General features: G+C 38.2%; 1 protein-coding gene across 3 annotated transcripts; it reads right to left on the reverse strand.

The window, feature by feature from the left end:
* Nucleotides 1-714: 714 nt before the first annotated feature.
* On the reverse strand, nt 715-18,461 carry loxl1 (lysyl oxidase-like 1). Of its 3 annotated transcripts, none has more exons than XR_006011273.1 (8): nt 16,952-18,461; nt 12,227-12,335; nt 9,882-10,019; nt 5,878-6,034; nt 5,569-5,664; nt 5,095-5,210; nt 2,263-2,325; nt 715-1,581 (listed from the first exon to the last, which is right to left on the reverse strand). XR_006011273.1 is itself a non-coding variant. In XM_041992288.1 (8 exons), exons 1-8 carry the CDS (start codon nt 18,042-18,044, stop codon nt 2,319-2,321), a joined length of 1,620 nt encoding a protein of 539 aa, XP_041848222.1. In that variant the 5' UTR covers nt 18,045-18,461; the 3' UTR covers nt 715-2,318. The 3 variants fall into 3 exon arrangements, 2 of the variants coding, with proteins under 2 accessions (XP_041848222.1, XP_041848212.1); XM_041992288.1 differs by having other exon boundaries at nt 715-2,325; nt 16,952-17,128; nt 17,225-18,461; XM_041992278.1 differs by having other exon boundaries at nt 715-2,325.
* Between the last annotated feature and the right edge of the window lie 533 nt (nt 18,462-18,994).

The raw sequence follows: 18,994 nt of genomic DNA on the forward strand, positions 1-18,994 counted from the left end.
TGAAACCCAACTTGAGCTCAAAATTAGTTGGAATGTTTAATGGATTAATCTTTTAAACAATTTGTGTGCTTCAAATTGCCATTACATGCAACTAAGATCAACTTTCACAAATGTATGTAAAACATAAAAAAATTAAAGTACCTTTTAGTTCTGAAAAATGAAGCCAGTGGATTAACTGGCATGAACCTTCATTCTCACAAATGACCATCAGGGGCAGCTACTTTGTTTGCAAACATAAGTCAAAAGTGTATAGAACTGTTAAATAAAATCACCTAAATTCTCATTACTAATAATATTATGATTTCTTTATTATCTCAGTGAACGTATCCTTACAATTATGATCTTAATTGCAATTTATAAGATTTCGTCAACGCAGTTGAAGTTTATTCTATAGATTATGATCATGTGTAGTTTGGGTGGTTCTCAGTCAGATCCCATGTCCTAGTAACGACCTGTTTTCAGGGAGGAAGGCAAGAATCCACAAATAAAAAGGGTATCAACAATTTATGTGTATTATTTTTTTTTACAGTGTATGAAAAATGCATATATGTAATCCAGCGTTCTTGTCTGTATTTATATCTCACTACTAAAATCCTGACATGTGGTTGTACTTTCTCTAAACAGAGTAACTGCTATTTTAATTAGCAGCTGATTTCCTGTTGTTGCTTTACAATGAAAGTGCTTCACTTGAAAAACATGGTCTGAAGTGGGAAATATTGAAATACAATGTTTTTATCACTGAGGTTAGCATCCTACAATCAAGCATCTGTACAACATGACAATACCCCCCCCTTTCAAATTTTTCAGGGCAGATCAGATTTAAATTCTGCAAAGGATAATGGATTAGCCACAGTGTGGCACACTTCTGAGTATGGCATAAAATCAGATCATTGTAAACTGATGTACCACCTGCTCCTTTGTTGTACAGTATTTCTACAAAAGTATGTTCAAGTAGTGCTACTCATTTTCTTTCAGAACATGTAGTATTAGCACACAGCAGCTATTACCAAATAAACCAAGCTGGAATCTAACATGTGATGTATATATATTTTTTGCTTCTAGAGACATCAACTTGTCGCTGGCCACAGTAAACACTGCAGCAAATGCTTTACCTAACAGGAGAGGTAGTAAAGACTGCTTTCTGCCCATCTGCATTTTAACACAAAGTCTCTGCAGTGCTGTCCCCCCCACCCTCCCCCCCACTACCAACTACACACACTATACTATTTGAATAATTCTGATTATCAAGAAAAAACTAACTAACAAAAAATAAACCAAAAAAAAAAAAAACCAAAACATGAAATTAATGATTTTTACAAATACAGTAACAAGTGAAAATGGAAAAAAAGGAGTACAGTCAGTTACATCAAAATAATCTCAATCACTAAAGTCATGCATCAGTGGAATATTTGTATAAACATTCTTCAAAAGGTATAGATGACTTATGTGCCATCTGACCAGTGTTGGTAATTGAAGAAGAGTGACTATAAAATGCTGTGATTATACAGCATTCACACTATTGGTCTTGTTTTCTTGAAAGCACCTTTTTTTCTGCCAGTTGAGCTTCCCGTTCCTGTTGTACTGAAATAAGAAGGAAATAATGAGGACACAACCAGAGTATGCAAAGATGTAGAATTTACAACATCCAGTACTGATTGTCTGTCTTTTCTGCTGACTTACAAATTTAATACTGACTAATGGAAATATGACCTTCTGTCTTTTCTTTGTTGTTAACACAACACAAAACAGGATGTACCCAGAGAATCACAATATCCCAGCCTAACCCGCTGAGGCAGTGAAGGGAGAAAGACAAAAAACACACAAAACAAACTGACACTTTGTAGTTATTCTGAATCACTGGGCATATCTGTTTTCCCATACTGCACGGGTGAATGCAGAACTTTCTCCCAAAACGTTACTTGTTACATTGCAGTTAAACTAATCTGTTTGGATATATAGCAAACACCTTTTTAAAAACTCAGTGATGCGTATTTGCATGTTACCAAACTAGACTAGTAGAGCTGCAATATGGGAAATATAGGAGCATAATTAAACATAAAATACAGGGTTGTTGGTTCATTATAGGGACACAGACGTACAATATACATTATGCAGCCGTTTAAGTGTGTGCATGTTAGCTTTAAACCACCACATTCTTAGCGCCAGTCGAAAATTTGTCTGTCGTGAGCTCAGGATCCCAAAACAGCACAAAAGAGACAAACCACGCTAAAAATGAAACAACAAAAAATGGATTCCATTCACATTTCAATGGAATAGCGATCATGGTCACTCTGATGTGGCAGGATTCCATAGCAGGATCAAGACCTGTTAAAGAGACAGCAAACAGCACATTAAAGATTGTGCAGCACTTCAGGCTTAGTGAAGGATTTAAAAGCAGTTTGGTGAATAAAAGTCTGATTCTGCTTTAAAGAGGCCTTATTATTATTAATAGGCTTATATTTGGTGGTCTATTACAAGTTTACATGCTTTATAGGTTAAAAAAATACTCTCTACTTTTGAACTTTTGTATGTGACAATATTTTAGCTCCTATCTTTTTAAGGCAGCCCCTCTTGCAGAGCCGAGTTTGCTGTGATGCTTCTACTTTCCCAGTTTGGGAACCAGTCTGCAGTAAAATGGTAGGATCACAATAAAAGTTTTGATTTGTAGTGGTGTGAAATAATGACAATATATTTCATCTTTGTGTTTCTTTGTGTTGGAATTTGTTCACACTTATGAAAAGAGCTTCTTCTTTTGAGTTGTTTTTTCATAGTGATGTACTATAGATAACAATTAACAGAAGAAAAATAGGGTGTTTCTTGCAGCACTTGTGGAAGAGAATAATTCCATTAGGTGTGGACTTTTGATCTTTTATTGCGTGCATTACAAAACTATGTAACACCAAGGAAACACAAAGCACCAACGAGCTCTTTAAAGTTATTATGGGACCATTTGAAAATTTGAACATCAATGATATGTCCACATTCACAGACATTTAAGAAATATGTCTTGGTCTTCTTTGTAATATATACACATAGAATGGATTTGGCAGCTTTGTTTTAATTAGTGTTAAACTGCAATAAAATAAGGTGGAACAAGATCTACAGACACACAAGTCCTCCTTGGCTTTTCACTGCGGTACACCACCATGATGCTGCAGTTATTACGACACTAACCAAATACTGCATGTAGAGTGGATCTTTCTTTAGTGGGGGTCATTCTGCTGTTGTGTAAATGCCTTTTTTTTAAATATTTTTTCATATATTTTTTTAATATGCAAAGAAAGAATTGAGTTTTTCTGATTGAGGTGTGAATGAGATTTCTGCAACGCAACATAGTGAGAACACTAACTCAACTAAGTTACCAGGATACTTTACAGGATAATTTACAGATAATTAGTTCTCTCAGCCAAAACTTATACAATTAAACTAAAGGACAATGTCTGTTTCAGTGGTCAACTGTATATGAATGGTAAAATTAACACCCATGAATGTAACGGTTGCATTGTAAAAAGATTGTATGATGTATGTATTTGTAAGATGTATTTTAGCCACATCTTTGACAGTCTCTAACTAACCAAATCTAGTTATTGGCTAAACCCAACTAGAGGGTGACTAGTTGTCATCATAGTATGTTTCTACATTTTTTTTTCTGTTTTACATTTGTTTCATGTAACTTAAGCAGTTGGCAAAACACCGTCTATGAGGGTGACAGCTACGTTGTAAAAAGAATTTATTGTAGCACTAACCAAGTAATGTTATTTTTGAAAGTATTTAAATAAAGTGTTATTAAGAACACTGTTATTAAAGCATTGTTAATAAAATGTAACTGAGAGGGAAAAAAACTGTTGTCAAATGTTGGTCTTGAACAAATATCATTATTGGATGAATGCTTGAAGGTGATGCACATTACCAACCCCTCCTATCTCCTAATGAATATTATGTGGCTTTTTTAGTGAAACAGAATTGCTCTGATCTGGAAGCACTCATATGAGCTGTACTTCACTCCTCTTGGAGGGATACATTACAGAAAAGTTTTATGGGTCTTACCAAGTGACCTTCAGTATAAGATTGCTTCAGCTTGAGGACTTGTTGCAAGAGGAATTTGGGACTAAATCTTGTAACTTGTAACTCTAATCGATCTGTCTTGATCAAAGTAATGCTTACAGCTGAGCTGAAGGTAAACAGTGATGATGCCATCTGATTTTGTGATCTTTTAGTTCAAATGAAAACCTTTGTTTTTATTCCTTGAAAATATAGAGTTGTAAACAGTACTTATATTTGGGATGCCTGCTTTAGTTATAATTAGTTCTGTAACAACCTGGTATCCTGCGTTGATGCTGCAAATCACTGGACTTGTACATGTTGGAGACTATTTTACTACAGTTATTAGTACTGTTATCTTCTCTGCTACTGTATTAATGTGAAATAGATGCATCTTTTATGCCACACTAGGCAGAGAATGTTCAGATATAACATACAACTGCATCAATACAGAAAAAAGACAAAGAAATTCTTCAAACATGGATTAGTTATGGTGGCAGGACTACAGCATGCTTTTCATTTACAGACTATTTTTTAAAAACTATTATCAAATATCTGCTTTGACAAACGTTTTTTTTTTTTATAGCACTGGTGAGAGACACTGGCTCGTGCACTTGAACCTCTTTATAAAAACTCTTTTCAAGGATGTGATAGTAATTCAGAGAGCAATGATACACTTCCTAATAGTGCTATTAGGAAGTTCAGGGCCCTTACATCTCCCTTTGAGGGAAAATATCAAGGTTTTAGAGGCTGTTAATCTTAATGAGAGAATGAGAACATAATTCATTAAATCATCAAACATTTCAACTAGGAACCCATTAAGTCCTGTAAGTGCCTCAAAGCACCGTGGGGCTCTTTAGATGACTGCATTTAGCCACCACCCTGTCGTGACTAATAGTAGGAAAATGATACAACTCTCTCACTTTCTATTCTGAAAAGCAGGTTTAAAATTGACAAACGAGGAGCAGATTATAACACCCTCACAAATACAATGAACAATGTCCCAAAATATGAATCAAAGTCCATTCAGAACCATCATCACGTCTTACTTACTGTGCTAACTTGCAGTTGTTTGTTGTAACAAACCGTCCTGTGTAGTGAATGTTACACCTGACCACATTGTTGGTAAAGTCTGACTCCAACACCAAGAACTTGGGATTAACCTGGAGCTGTAGAATAAAAGAAATGGGGATAGGTTACAAACATGAATAATGGGCAAACATGGACAAGATTCAATGGAGCAGACCCTGCCTTAAAAGAAAATAAACTCTTGAACATGTATAGACCTTTCTGTGTAATCGTCAACAACATAAAAAATGCATGAAAATAGACAACATGATGGATAAGAAAGCCATGGCACTGAGCTGCAGCCTGAAAAACTCCAGTTAACAAGAAGCCTGAAAACTTTATGACACAGATCAATTTGTTATGGTGGCCTTGACCCTCTCTCATTCCCGTGAAATATGACCTTGTTTTGTCCAGAAACTTTCTATTTTCACACACATCAGAATCTCCCTTGACTCTCACCTTTAGTATGTAGTTTCCAGGTTTGATGTCAGTGATATCGATCCACTGGCAATCAATATCAGCATTGTATGTATCGTAGCAGCCAGGGCTCAGACCCTGAAGGAATAGAGGGGTAAGACATACTGATCTGAGTCAGCTGTAATGGTCAAAGAGTGAATGAAACAATTTAATAAACATGAGCAGTGAATGAACAGAAACAGAATGTTTGCAGTTGTGCTAGTCTATTAAATCACAATTTCAGTGGATGGATGTTGGTGTAAGGGCCATCAAACTCATGGTAGTTAATTCATGTTTTGTTTGCTGTATTACCTGAGTGTGAGAAGTGCAGGCATAACGCTTTAAGTGGCCAAAGTCACAGGTGGTGTCCTCCAGACAGAAGCTGGCCTTGTGTCCTTCCGCCACTTTACGGCCAGTGCTTACCTCCAGTAAATCATAATGACTGAACTCATCCATGCTGTGATAATGCCTGTCAGAGCAAGCACAAACACTGGATGTAGTGACAGTAAAACAGTACCTCGGTGAACAACCAAGGGTTTAAGCTAAGGTAAAACTTTGTGTCATAGAAGAAATTTTATTCAAGCTACTAGAGCTGCTAATTGTAATGACACAGCACATTATTTTAAATTTAACTAAAAATGTGATGCAATTTCAAACGTAAATTTAAAGAGAAACAGTGAATTTATGTTGTGCATGTTTAACATGTTGGCCTCAGCTATTAACATTTTTATAAGTGATGTGCCACCTTGACTGAACACATCATGAACCATCAGTGGATAATAGATACAAATTAATGAGAACAGTAAAGTATTGCTGAGGCAAGGAATAAAAACCCTAATGATATATGAACGCCGTTAATTAGCTTGTACCGATCAGCAAGATCAGAGCTGTGTGTATGTTTGTGTATTTGTGAATAAGTGGTTACTCCCCAGCAAGCATGCACACATCTGTATGTGCATCTGTAAATGTGTGAGTTTAGTACAGGATGACTGCACGCTTGTTTTAGTGTGTTTGTGTTTCTGTGTTTGCACAGCTGTAGCAGCTTAAGAAATACCTGGATACACAAAGCCACTGATCAACTCTACTGAACTAGAATATCTACCACCAAGGAACACTTGGTGAGAGACTGAGTCAATGAGTCGGTCCACTTGAAATCATTTGCATTGTTAACTACTGTATGCATTGGTCCTTTCCCAAGTATAAAAATGACCCCAGGATGCTTTTCACTTTTAGAAGCCTGCTGTGCTCATAATTACGTGCATGCTGGCAAGAGCTTATTTGCACAGGGAAAGATGACAACATAATTCTATGGCGACAAATAAAGGTCTATTTTTGGCAAAGATTTTGATGTATTCATGCACAGCAGAGACAGCAGCAGAGTTGTTAAGACAAACAAACAGGACATAAACATAAACATATATAGTCACGATCCAGTTTCACTTTTGTTGCTAGTTTTGTGTTCCAATATTCAAAGTGTCCTGGACTCATGAGTATCTCTCTGAATTCTGTTCCACCAGGCCGAGTGATAAGAAAAAGAAGACAAGCAAATATGCTTTTACCTTAAAGTGGAGCTTAAAGAATTATGCGTAACACAATGTGTACTTGATGACAGGTGATGCTACTTGTTGGAGAATTCCAAAGTATGCAAATAATAATTATTAAAAAAAAGAAGTTCACTATAAAAAGTTCAGAATGGCTCAAAATATAGGTCCTTCAAAAATAATTAGTTACATCAATAGGAACACCCCTTCAAAGTCCTTGCCATGACACCTGCTCTATTGGCGTTTAGACACTCACCATTCTGGCTTAAATACTCATTAGAAGGCTACACCATGACAGCATAATAAAATGGACGATTTCAAAAAAAGAGTTGTAATGGTAGTTTTTTTTTAAATCTCCTTGACTGTGTACTGATGTGGTGTTGACTTTGGTTGTAATGGCTGAGGTAAGAGGCGGATTTCTTACTGTCAGACAAACTCAGGCTGTGAAAATATTGCCCCTTTGCCTTACTTCATGGCCCTTGTTTCAACATAGCAACAGCTTTTACTGGAACAGTCATTAAAGATTGAGGGATGACTTCGACGGGAAAGTGGGTAATTTCCACTGATGGAGCAAGTGACCATTCAAGGACTCATTTGTTCCATAAGAGAGGGGCAGCCACTGAGGAAGTTCTCTCAGGTAGAAACCTGTCTGATGTTATCTGAGCTGAACGAAATTTTCATTGTAATTCTCAGCAAACATGCAACCAATTTCTTGTTCAGGATAACATGAAAATATTTATTTTTTTCTTCATGGAGGCCACATCACACACACACACACACACACACACACACACACATATATATATGTACCCTCCTAAAACTGGAATCAATTTCCATAATTCCATAATGGTGGTCTTGAGCAAATCTGCGTTTGTTTCTGTGAAAAAGAAAGAAAAAGGAAATGGGAGGTGTTGGATGTCAAGATGCCTGGAAGAGTCCCCTGCTTGCTTGGAATCCTGGATCTCTACACTGACTATGTCAACTATAGAAAATGCAACGCTGGAAGGAAACATGGGGTCTTAACAAGAGCAGCTTGTAACTCTAATGTGCAAAACACTAAAATTCGTCTTCATAGTTATGAGTCATTTTCCACTTCAATGGGACTTACAAGACTTTGAAGATCCCTTTGATCACATAAAACACAAGCATCCACAGTAAGTTCTTTAGGAGCTGTTTTATAGTGGTTTGACATCAGCTTCCAAAAACGTGCAGCTAAGATAGTTATACAAACACTACCACAGACATCGGGCCACATAGGTGATGAGACCTAATAGATTTATAACTGAGTGAGACAAATGCAGCACAAGTTGAAGAACTCTGTCACAGCGCATTGAAAACAACACATTCAATGATTCCCATTCTTCCCACACTGACTCACATGAAGGATTAACTCCATGTGGAATTTACTGTCCTCATTTTGGTGAAAAAACGTACATAATCCCAACTTTTCACAGCCTGCGACACTCAGGGGAAGCTGCTCCTTTCCCTTGTTTTGATACTCATGTGCAAAAGATAGAACTGAATGTAATGAAAAGCTACACTGTCAACTCCACAGCTTATTTGACGAAAATGTAGGGCAGAAAAGTTTATTGTGAGAATCTGGGCCAGAGTTTTTCTCCCTCTGAAGACATTTCTTTATAACCAAACATGCTGTCCCAGTAACCCACATCCATGCCACTATACTTTAGCAGCTGTGTGATCTGGTACCACAGACTGACAGGGAAAATGGATTGATTTGTCATTCTGATCACACAGCAGATGGAATGATTGCCTTGGCGTTCTGCCTCCTGGGAACCGCTGTGTAAATGTAGACTGATGTCAGGCAGCAACAACACTGCCAATCTCCTAACGGCCAGCAGACATTCCTCCAAGATGAGAACAGAGAAGGAGACCCTGGTTTTAGAGGCAAAGGGCTGGCTTGTTGGAGGTGAGATTAAAGCAAAGCCACATTGAAACAATTGAAAGCAATGAATATACCACAATAATCATCCTACATTATTTCACCTGAGCATGTGATGCAACTACAATATTTCCTTTTAAAAAGAACAAAAATGTTTACTAAACTGACCAAACCCTCAAAGTTACTGATATTTATTTTTTTCTATACTGCAAAATTTGAGAAAATTGAAGGTCAAGTCTTCAATAGAACCATCAGGTTTGGCCTCATTCTCATCTCTTGGTCATTTCAGAACATATAGACTATTCTCAGCTTTTGTCACCAACCACATGACTTGCACACTGGGTCTACTGCAACCGGCTTAGCTACTACATTTAGCTTATCATGTCTTTGGATGCTTCAGCTGACATCCCAAGGATGGGATTTCATTTAACAGACTGCTTGCTAACCCTGAACGACGGGCTAAATGGGCTGCTACCATCCAACGAGATAAGTGGAAGCCGTCAGAGAGTTTTTAATTTTGAATATATATATAAAAAAGTAAAGACTAACTTCCAGCAAACCGCAGTGGTTTAAAGTTATTGCGTTCAGGACCAGACATTTCACATTTTTCTGTGGTTAACGTACATGTATAATACAGATATCTAATTGAGGCTTATTTTGTCTTCCCTTTGGTAAAAAATGTGACAACCCCAGCCTATGTCCCGTCCATCTTCATGTTGTCTCCCATCCTAAGAAAAGAAAGTTTAAAACCTGGAAAAGTTTAGTTAAAAAAAAAACAAAAAAAAAAAAAAACAGCAGTAGTCTTTGCCAACAAGCACATATAGCAGATAAATAGCTGCGTGGATTGAGTCTAATATGCATCTTTAAGGACTTACTGATGACAGCTGTGCCATTCCCAGGTGTGATGCGGCCTGTTAGGCATGAAGTCTGCTGTGCCCTTGTTCTTCACTCTCTGTGGGAATCGCAGCAGGACCCTCACATCATAGTCACTGGTGTCAGTGCTGTAGGCAGTGCTGAATGATGTACACATGCATGGAGAGGAAAAGATGAGGCAACATGCCCAACTGGCTGCTAAAAGAATGTCTGCATATCTGGTTCTCATAAGTAAGACAAAGAAGGGGAAAAAAGCCAAACTGGAAGGCTGCAAGGCAGGAGTATTTCTACTAAATAATTCATGCTACAGATTACAGTCATCTCTCTGAACACACTTTTCAACATGGGGGAGAGAAAACAAAGTATACTTTTTTTTTTTTTTTAAGAAAAAGGATGCATAACCTCGAGTTCACAACCACTGAACATCTAAGCCATTCATCTTCTGAGTGTTGTTGACACTGGAGTGTATAACAAATTACAACTGCCCATCTGTGGGTAATTGCTGCAAACTCAGGCAGGATATGAAAGGGCTTCGAGAGATGTGCTCATGATGGGAAGGGGGCAAACAGAGCAGCTACAGGGACAACGCACCATTTCAATGGTGTCCTCACAGTCAAAAGACCCAGGCCTAAGACTCAGGGGATGTCATTCACCAACACAGAGGCATGAAACTAAGGACGGCCAGTATCCATGAAGGTGACCAGGATTTAGTTTATTATAGTTCTGCTGTAACTTTTCTCATAATTTTTTTTAGATATCATTGAACAGAATGGACATGCAGTATAAGAGTAAACACAGTGGATAAGGATTGTAAATGGTTCAATCACTTATTAGTGCTGCCCCAAAACAAAATAATCCTAAAAATGTATAGTTCTTTTATAAAAATTATGTTTTAGTTGTTAATCTGTGATACATAAATGTAGCCCAAGCTTATCACTGAACATGTAATAGTTATGTTAGCCTACTGGACAGTTTTAAAGGAAGGCCAAAAAATGCACAGTGACTCTGTTTACCTCGTCATCACTTTGTGCCACATCAGGTGATATTATCATAATGTGATGAAGTGTTGTTCTATCTGTCTGGCTACAACACAGATTACAATTTACACATTGTTGACTTGTATGCCTGTGAGGGTAAAGAAGGGTGCAGGATGGTTACATTACTCACACTGTAACTCTTTTATGAGATTATAAGATCCATAAATGGATTTTCAACAATCCATTCATGTTTCTACCTCTCTCTCAATCTTGATTCTCCATTTTTCTACTTTGCCCACATTGCAAAGGACAAGGGTTAGGAGTAAAATGCAAAGATTAATATGCTTACATGTTTTAATTCCCATAGATTACACTCACCATGACCTACACTGGATCCTGCCCTATACAACTGAACAATGCTAACCACATTTACCATCGGGTGTGCCACTATTACACTTTCATGATGTGGCGAAATATAGCTATTACATGTTGTACTGTGTAACTGGGTTGAAAGAGCACAACCTGTACAGGACTCAAGAGGGACGCACTTATGTTCTATTCGACTCCCAACTTGTTACATACAAATGCTTAGACACATTTTAACACCAGACAGAAACTTTTTCAGATATTTTTTCATTGATAAAAGTACCCAAATGTCAGATGTAGCAACGCAGACATAAAAACTACAAAAGTTTGCAGTTTTCTTACAGATGAAAATCAAGTATTGTTATGGCAGTTAAGGTATTGATTTATGCTCTGGGATGTGGTTTTATTTTTTATTCACCTCTGTTTTTGTGGTTATAGACTTAAAATCACTGCATACAGTATTGATTTGTTGTTGGACCTCTGACACCTATCTGAAATTGTTGAAAAATGTATAATATGGGACCTTTAAGATTTTACAAGCAAAAAAGTCAGAATTTGGAGGTTGGAGAGAGTTTCATTGGTGGAGCTAAACCACCCTCAAAAATCCAGGTGTTCTGGGTAACATCTGCACAAAATACAAACCCTTTGATTTCAGCAGTATTTTAGATTTGAGACTGAGTTGTATAAAGATGATGTCAGACTATAACCAGATGTTCTCTGCACATGACACCACTCATGCAATGCACATCATCTTGGACACTCAAAACATTGAGTAGAAGTTTGCTACAGACCAGGGTAATAAAAATGTATAACTTGTGTCATTCATAAATAAATAAATAAACAAGGAAGTGTTTATTATTAAGCATGCATACCCAAACATCATATGAGCATAGACAAATTAATTAACTATAATATTAACAACTAACACATTAAGAAAACTTATCACTTAAGTAGTAAATAATAATAATTAAGTAACAAATAAGGACATCCAGATTTGGGTTTACCTTGACAGGCATTTTTCCTCTGCAGCACAGCGAAGAGAGTACATGTGGGCTCTTTGGATGTACGTGGAAGCCTGGACATAGTGTGGATCAGGAACCAAGTCAGGTAAACCTGAAATGATAGACAGACTGTTCATCTAATCATTTAGCCATGCATATTCCACATTCCTCATTCCATACAGATCTGTTTTAGATCCAAAAACTAACAACATAAAATAACCCAAAGCCAGATGTAGCAGTTTTTACTGTGTAAATGAATTGTTATTATGATTTTAGCTATATCCACAGTGATCCAAAAGATCAGTTACTGGTGTGCTTTTTTACATAATCTTCATCATCTTTTGTGATCTATTAAATATGTTGGCGCTGATGGATGACAGGAGCTGTAGTTCAAGACTAGGTCACACTGGCCAGTAATTACCATGCATTCAAGATTATTATCATTACTGTCTGATGTGAGACTTGGACAAGTGAGGCTGGAGTGAAAGAGCAGGTTAGATTTAGATTTCATGTCTGCAAAATCCCTGAAACAAAAAAACAAAACAAACAAAAAAAAATCTATAACCACCACAGCAATAAACTGATTTAATGTACCTTGTTTTCCACAGATCTTAACACAATGGTGTTGCATCACATTTATTGTAATAAACTGAACATATCTGCAAGGTACGCTAAGGCTGACCATTTTTGAGCAACATCGCCACAGATGGCCTTGTTTTCTGATACAGCCTGTATTTTATTTAAAAAAAAAAAGATGCTTTCTGCAAACAAGTAAAAGTAAAAAAGAAGAAAAAAAAAAAAGTACACCCTGTCAGAGTGAATGCCTGTCTGTAACATTCCCAGAAATGGCCATGCCAGCAAGGGTCTCTGACATGGCTTATCACCCCCTGTCTCTTTAGCTCACAAAGGCCAGACACAGTTGGATTTGAAGTTGTTTCAAACAATTCAAAATGACAAACATGAAGCACAGTCTTTAATTCAGTTACTTCACCCATGCAAACGAAATCACCTGACACCTGACCTTGGGCTAAAATGAAACCAGTTATTTACATCCTTTTTATGGAAACCAGATTGGAAACTTCCCAAGACATATTTGCCCCGCATTTAACACCCAGGTGAGTTTTCCTTCTCCAGCTGCAAGTTTAAAAAAAGGGCATTCCTTTTGAAGCACTGTGTAAACATCCAATCTGACATCTCTATCTGAGGCAGACATGCAGGACAGGGGGGAGGCTTCTTAGAGCAGACCATATAAACACCGTAAACCAGTGTGAAACACGGAGGTTTCCCAGCATCACTTTCAAACCTTTTTTTTTCTTCTCACCCTCAGAAGGCTTTGTTCTCAGTCCTCTAATCTTTTGAAATGTGAAAGTGGGTCTCTATCAGAGGGATAAAGTGTATTGAGAAGCCAAAGCTGGTCGGCTCATGATGGCATGTGACAAAGCCACACATTACACTCTAAGTGGGGCATGGAGAAAAGAGTGAATCTTGCCAGGCTTTTTGTATCATCTGGCATAGAGACATCAGAGAATTCCTTTCGAAATACTTCTAAACTGTAGACTGTTAGTATTTGGACATAAATTAGAAAAACTGACATTTTGTCAGCTCCTCAAAAGATGGAAAATTTAAAGACACCTGATAATTGCTTCAAAAGTTAACTTTAGATTAACGTTTTGACCACTTTTGATAGTTAGTGGGTTATGTGTTAAAACATATTTAAATGTAAAGAATTCATGATAATATTAATGCAATAACAAATAACTACAATGCTCTACGGATTATATTGCTCTTTTTTCTGGTACATTGATGATTTTGTCAAGGAATCTAATAATATTGAAGTGAAATGACAATGTGCTGCGAAGGATGCAGTTGGGCCAACATGCTGACTCATACAGTCAGAACAAACTGTGTGAATCAGTGGTTCAACCCCTTGAATCAGTTTTTGAATCAAGCTCACCTTTGATCACAACACAAAGGAATAGAAGGAGATTTGCTGTTTTTTATTCTGGATGGTTAAAATAATTATTAAACAAAATAGAAATTGCCCATATTTGATAGTTTTTCCCATTTGTTTATCTTTTATGGCCAGAAAACAATGACATATATATAAGCAAAAATACTAGAACATTTTGAAGTGTTTCAGCCTGGTCACACTATCTTTAAATTAAACATGAAATTATTCTTTGTGTAGAAAATGATGTTACAAATTACTTTTTAGCTTGTAAAATCATTACAAACTGTTGTATAAATGTTTTCCGTTTTGGGGCACAGAACAAAGAAGAAAAATACCGACCACTGCCAGCAGATGATGACATCCTATTTGTTACTAAGCTCATTGGACTCAACAAGCTATAAGCTGATACCAATGTTAGACTAATGTATCCTCCATTTCGACCAAGACATTTGACAGGGAGCAATTAAATATGAGTAGGAGAAGATATTAGTCTTAATATGTGTCATAGATTTCATGGTTTGAAAAAGCACAAAAGCCTTCCTGACTGAAGAGTTAAAAAAAAGATAAGCTTATTAAACACTTCAAACCAGTGGCCTCACATACTGTAAGTATGCATTCTGTCTTATTGTACAGGCTGGTGTATTTTTGGCCCCTTTTGACTTTTAATGAGAGGTGGACATAGCCATCTATTGTTTTGTGGACAATAGTTTAGAGGCTTTGATTTGGTCATTTAGTCTTCACCATTTGGCTTTTTAGGAGCCATAAATAATGTAGTAGTGTCAATAGTGTCAAATCAGATTAAATTCTTATTATGTTAAGAGATGGGAGGGGGTGCTTTGTGTGTATGCGTGTGTGTGTTTGTGTGTGTGTGTGTGTGTGTGTGAGAGAGAGAGAGAGAGAGAGAGAGAGAGAGAGTAGGTGTGGATTTTATTTGCAAACATTGTTTTTGTGTGCATTTTATTATATAAAGCATTTTGTGCTACTTATGTATGAAAAGTGCTTTAAATTAAAATTTTATTTGATTTGATCATTAATTGATGTGCAAGAAATGGATCTGACTAAGAATGAAGGGACAGTGCTGAGCAGCCATGCGACTCACCTGGAACATGAAGCAGCTTTGCCTTGATAATGCAGAACTTAAAGCTTTAACATACATTTAAAGGGCAAGTTACAAAAGAATATTTCCATTTAAACTCATATTAAAGCCATTATAACCATAATATTTAAATGCAACATATTATTGAATGTATTTATAGTCTAATAAACATTATGGCCCTTAAAATGTGTATTCATTAGAAAGTTTGTTTCAGACTTTGCTGGTCGTGACAACACACAATGTTGCATTCAGAAAATCAAGTTCAAATTTATTTATTCTCATATGTAATTTTTATCAAAACTGTAGATGCATAGATCATCATTATAGTGGTGTAAAAGTCTGATGTTGTGCCATGAAGCATTGCAATGGTGGAATTTATATCGTAGTGATTACTGAAAGCACTAAGGCCTCTGCACACATGTTGGTTCTTTGTACTTTATGGTGGAAATGGCTTCCAGCTCTTGAGTGTCTAATGAATCATATTTGGAAAGCACACAATGCACTAGAGAGACTGCTCTGCAGTTAAGGCAGATTATAGAGTAAAAACAAATGATAAATGTGCATTCAAGAATGAGAATCTTGTTGGAGGTCCCAATCTTCTCTTAGCTCAGTACAGACACGGCCGCTGGCACTCAAAGCTGAGGCACACATATTGTTTGCATTTAGCTAAACATTTTTTTTTTCTTTTCAAACCTCTGATCTTTTCCTATTTCTAATCTTTATTAATCCCAACGGACACCTCCTCTTTCCTGGCACAGTATTAGTAAGTAAAGTAAAGGGGACTGACTGCTAATTGATCTGAGGAAACTGCTGTCAAACAAACATCTTAAGATAGTGTACTGTATGCTTTCACACTCCTCCTTTTGCCCCAAAGTACTCTGACTAAATATTTATTTGATTTCCTGTAGCTGAAGCAATGGACCCCATGTGTTACTGGGACTTTCCATGATCTCCCTCCCCCTCAGGGAGTGGTAAAGTACTGTATCTACCTCCTTCGTCCCCCTCCTCTTCTGCAGGAGGTAGCCACCAACACCCCTTGACACCAGCCCCCTATGAGGTCACCACCACCATTACCAAACTCCACACGCCTCATGAACCAGTTTGCTTTCTCGTTGCACTGCACTCCCCCCACAAAAACACAGTGGTTCTTGTGTCTGCTCTCCGAACATTGGCAGGGTTTGCTCAACACATGGTTTTAATAACTGTATGAGTGGGAAAAGATGAACCTTGCATCCTTCTCTGCTTGATTTTTAATCAGAAAATAAAGATGAATTGCAAGCAGCTGGTTCATTCCGGTTACTTCATATTTCAGACTAAATTGTAAGAAAAATATTACAAGAATGTGACAGGGGCGAAGGTGTGGTGGTTTTTGTGACTCCCTTGATGGTGTTGCATATTTCATATTCATGTGTGCAACAGCAACAGAGATCACGTGGCAATCTCTTCATTGTTCTTCCCCTCAGAGACAGAAGTACTTTGAGGATTTGTTTAAAAGGGAGCATGCACTCTGTTTCAGCAAAAAATATGAAATATTTTTAACTGCTTAAGGAGTTCCTTGAAAATAAAACATACAGTATCTGCCACCCCACTCTTGTGTCAAAGTCTCTTCTATAATCAAGGTTTGGCCACATGTTCTGACTTACTGACAAAAGTGTCAAATTTTAAATAAACCATACTATACCTCTTTGTTGTCGTCGGTACACACTGCCAACATTCGTACCAGGATTCTCAAGCGCAGAGTTTGGAGAAATTCTGCCTTGAGTATTTGGCTGCAGATATGGAGGCTGGGGTCTTCCAAATGGCGGGAACTGCTCATATTGTGGACTCCTGACTTGGGGTTGACTTGCGGGTCCAGGTTCTACTGGAACAGGAAGGGCCTGGTTAGCATCAGGGACAGGGACAGCAGGAGCAGATTCTTCATTGTAGAGGCTGTGGGTGTATCTGTGGTCCAGACCATCTGAAACTGGTGGCTGGGCAGCACGTGCAGGCACCACAGGGTTAGGCGCATAGCCGTAAGACTGGTAGTAATAGTAGCCATTTTCAGCAAAGTCAGATGGAGAGCCAGGGACGATTGGGCCCAAACCAACTCCATATCCACCTCCAGTATAACCCTGTCCAGTCCCATACCCTCCACCACCGTACCCTCCTCCTCCGACAGGCTGAAAAGGTGGTTCAAAGCTCCTCACTGGTCCATCTCCAAAACTAGGGTCAAAAGACTGGAAAGGTGGCTGCTGCGGAAGTGGATATTGTGGATAAACTGGTATGTTATATGAAGACGAAGAAAACGATGAAGAGGAAGATGATGATGATGAAGAGCCTGTAGATGGACGGAGGCGACTAGTTGAAGATCCTTGGAACCGGCTACCACTACTTGCACTGCCTGTGGTTTGTCTCCAGTTTTCAGGTACTTGCCCAAAGCCAAAAGGATGTCTGGCCTGCCCGCGTACTGTTTCTGAGTATCCCCTTGATGGAGCCTGTCTGCGGACATTGCCTCCCTGACGTCTACGTGGAGTGCGCGAAAGAGCATCTGCTAAAACTAACCTGGGACCTCTGTCCTGGGCCCCAGCACCAGCAGGGACATATTCAGCTCCACTATTCAGCAAGCTGAATACCTGACCATTATTTTCCCACTGTATTACCTGTCTCCAAGGGGTGGCAGAGTTGTCCTGCCCCTGACCCTGACCCTGGCTCTGCTCCTGAGTTTGTGTGGCAACCTGAGCCTCCCCTGAGCCCAGCAGGATAAATATCACACTTGCCACAACAACAGACAGCATATTGGCTCCAAAGATGCAACAGCTTACCCCAAAGGGGGGGAAAAAAAACGACCTTCCAAGTCCACTGCAGCTCAAACTCAAACCACCTGTACTTCTGTCAATAAAACATGTGTATCCTTCAGTGTACGTGTTGAGACAGATGCAAGGTTGCGAAGTAAGCCTGCGGTTGATTGCATCTGCGACTCTTCACTGTCAGCAGCAGAGGAGCTTGAATGTGCATCCAGGAGTAATCACACCTAGGAGTTTGGAAAAGGGCTTCAGAAGACCCACTGGTGGTGTAACCATCTGCTAGTGCTATGAGAATATGTCCTGACTTCTTGTCGGTCCGCTGGCTCGTCTGTCAGTTTACTCAGCATTGCTCTCTGCCTTCTGGAAAGAAATGCCTGTGCCCTGCACAACTGCAAGCTTCTATTTGCCTGATTGCTTACAATGGACTGTGAAAAAAATCTCAAACTTTTTTTCTTTTTGTAAGGAGAGGTCCCACATGGCCCTAGTGCTAGTGATGTTTCCTGTATTGCTGCAGCCAAACTTCTGTGAGGTTTCCAGAGTCAACATTACAATTTGCAAAGGCATTCAGACATACTGTACAATACATCTCACTTTCTACAACGTTTCCCAGCTTCTGCAACAAAGGTGCAAAGTAATCTTTCCACAGGTGTTTAAAAGACTTGTTAGGCTGTCACTCTGCCTTTAAAACTCTTGAAATAAAGACAACCTTGTGTAATGGTAATTCATCTAATTAGTACAGGGGCACCTCTTAAAAAAGAGCCATGAATTCAGTCCTCACAATAAACAAAAGGATGTTTTTTTAGCCAGATCCTACAGAGTTTTCATGTAATCAGAAAATATGCAACATGCTTTCATAAGCATGAAACAATGCTCCCTGTTCAACATAATTCTCTCTTTATGCAGTGGACATGTTGGAAAAAGTGTTCAGTATACTCCACCCT

The sequence above is a fragment of the Melanotaenia boesemani genome, chromosome 1, assembly GCF_017639745.1.
Source record: "Melanotaenia boesemani isolate fMelBoe1 chromosome 1, fMelBoe1.pri, whole genome shotgun sequence".
NCBI classification, from domain to species: Eukaryota; Metazoa; Chordata; class Actinopteri; order Atheriniformes; family Melanotaeniidae; genus Melanotaenia; species Melanotaenia boesemani.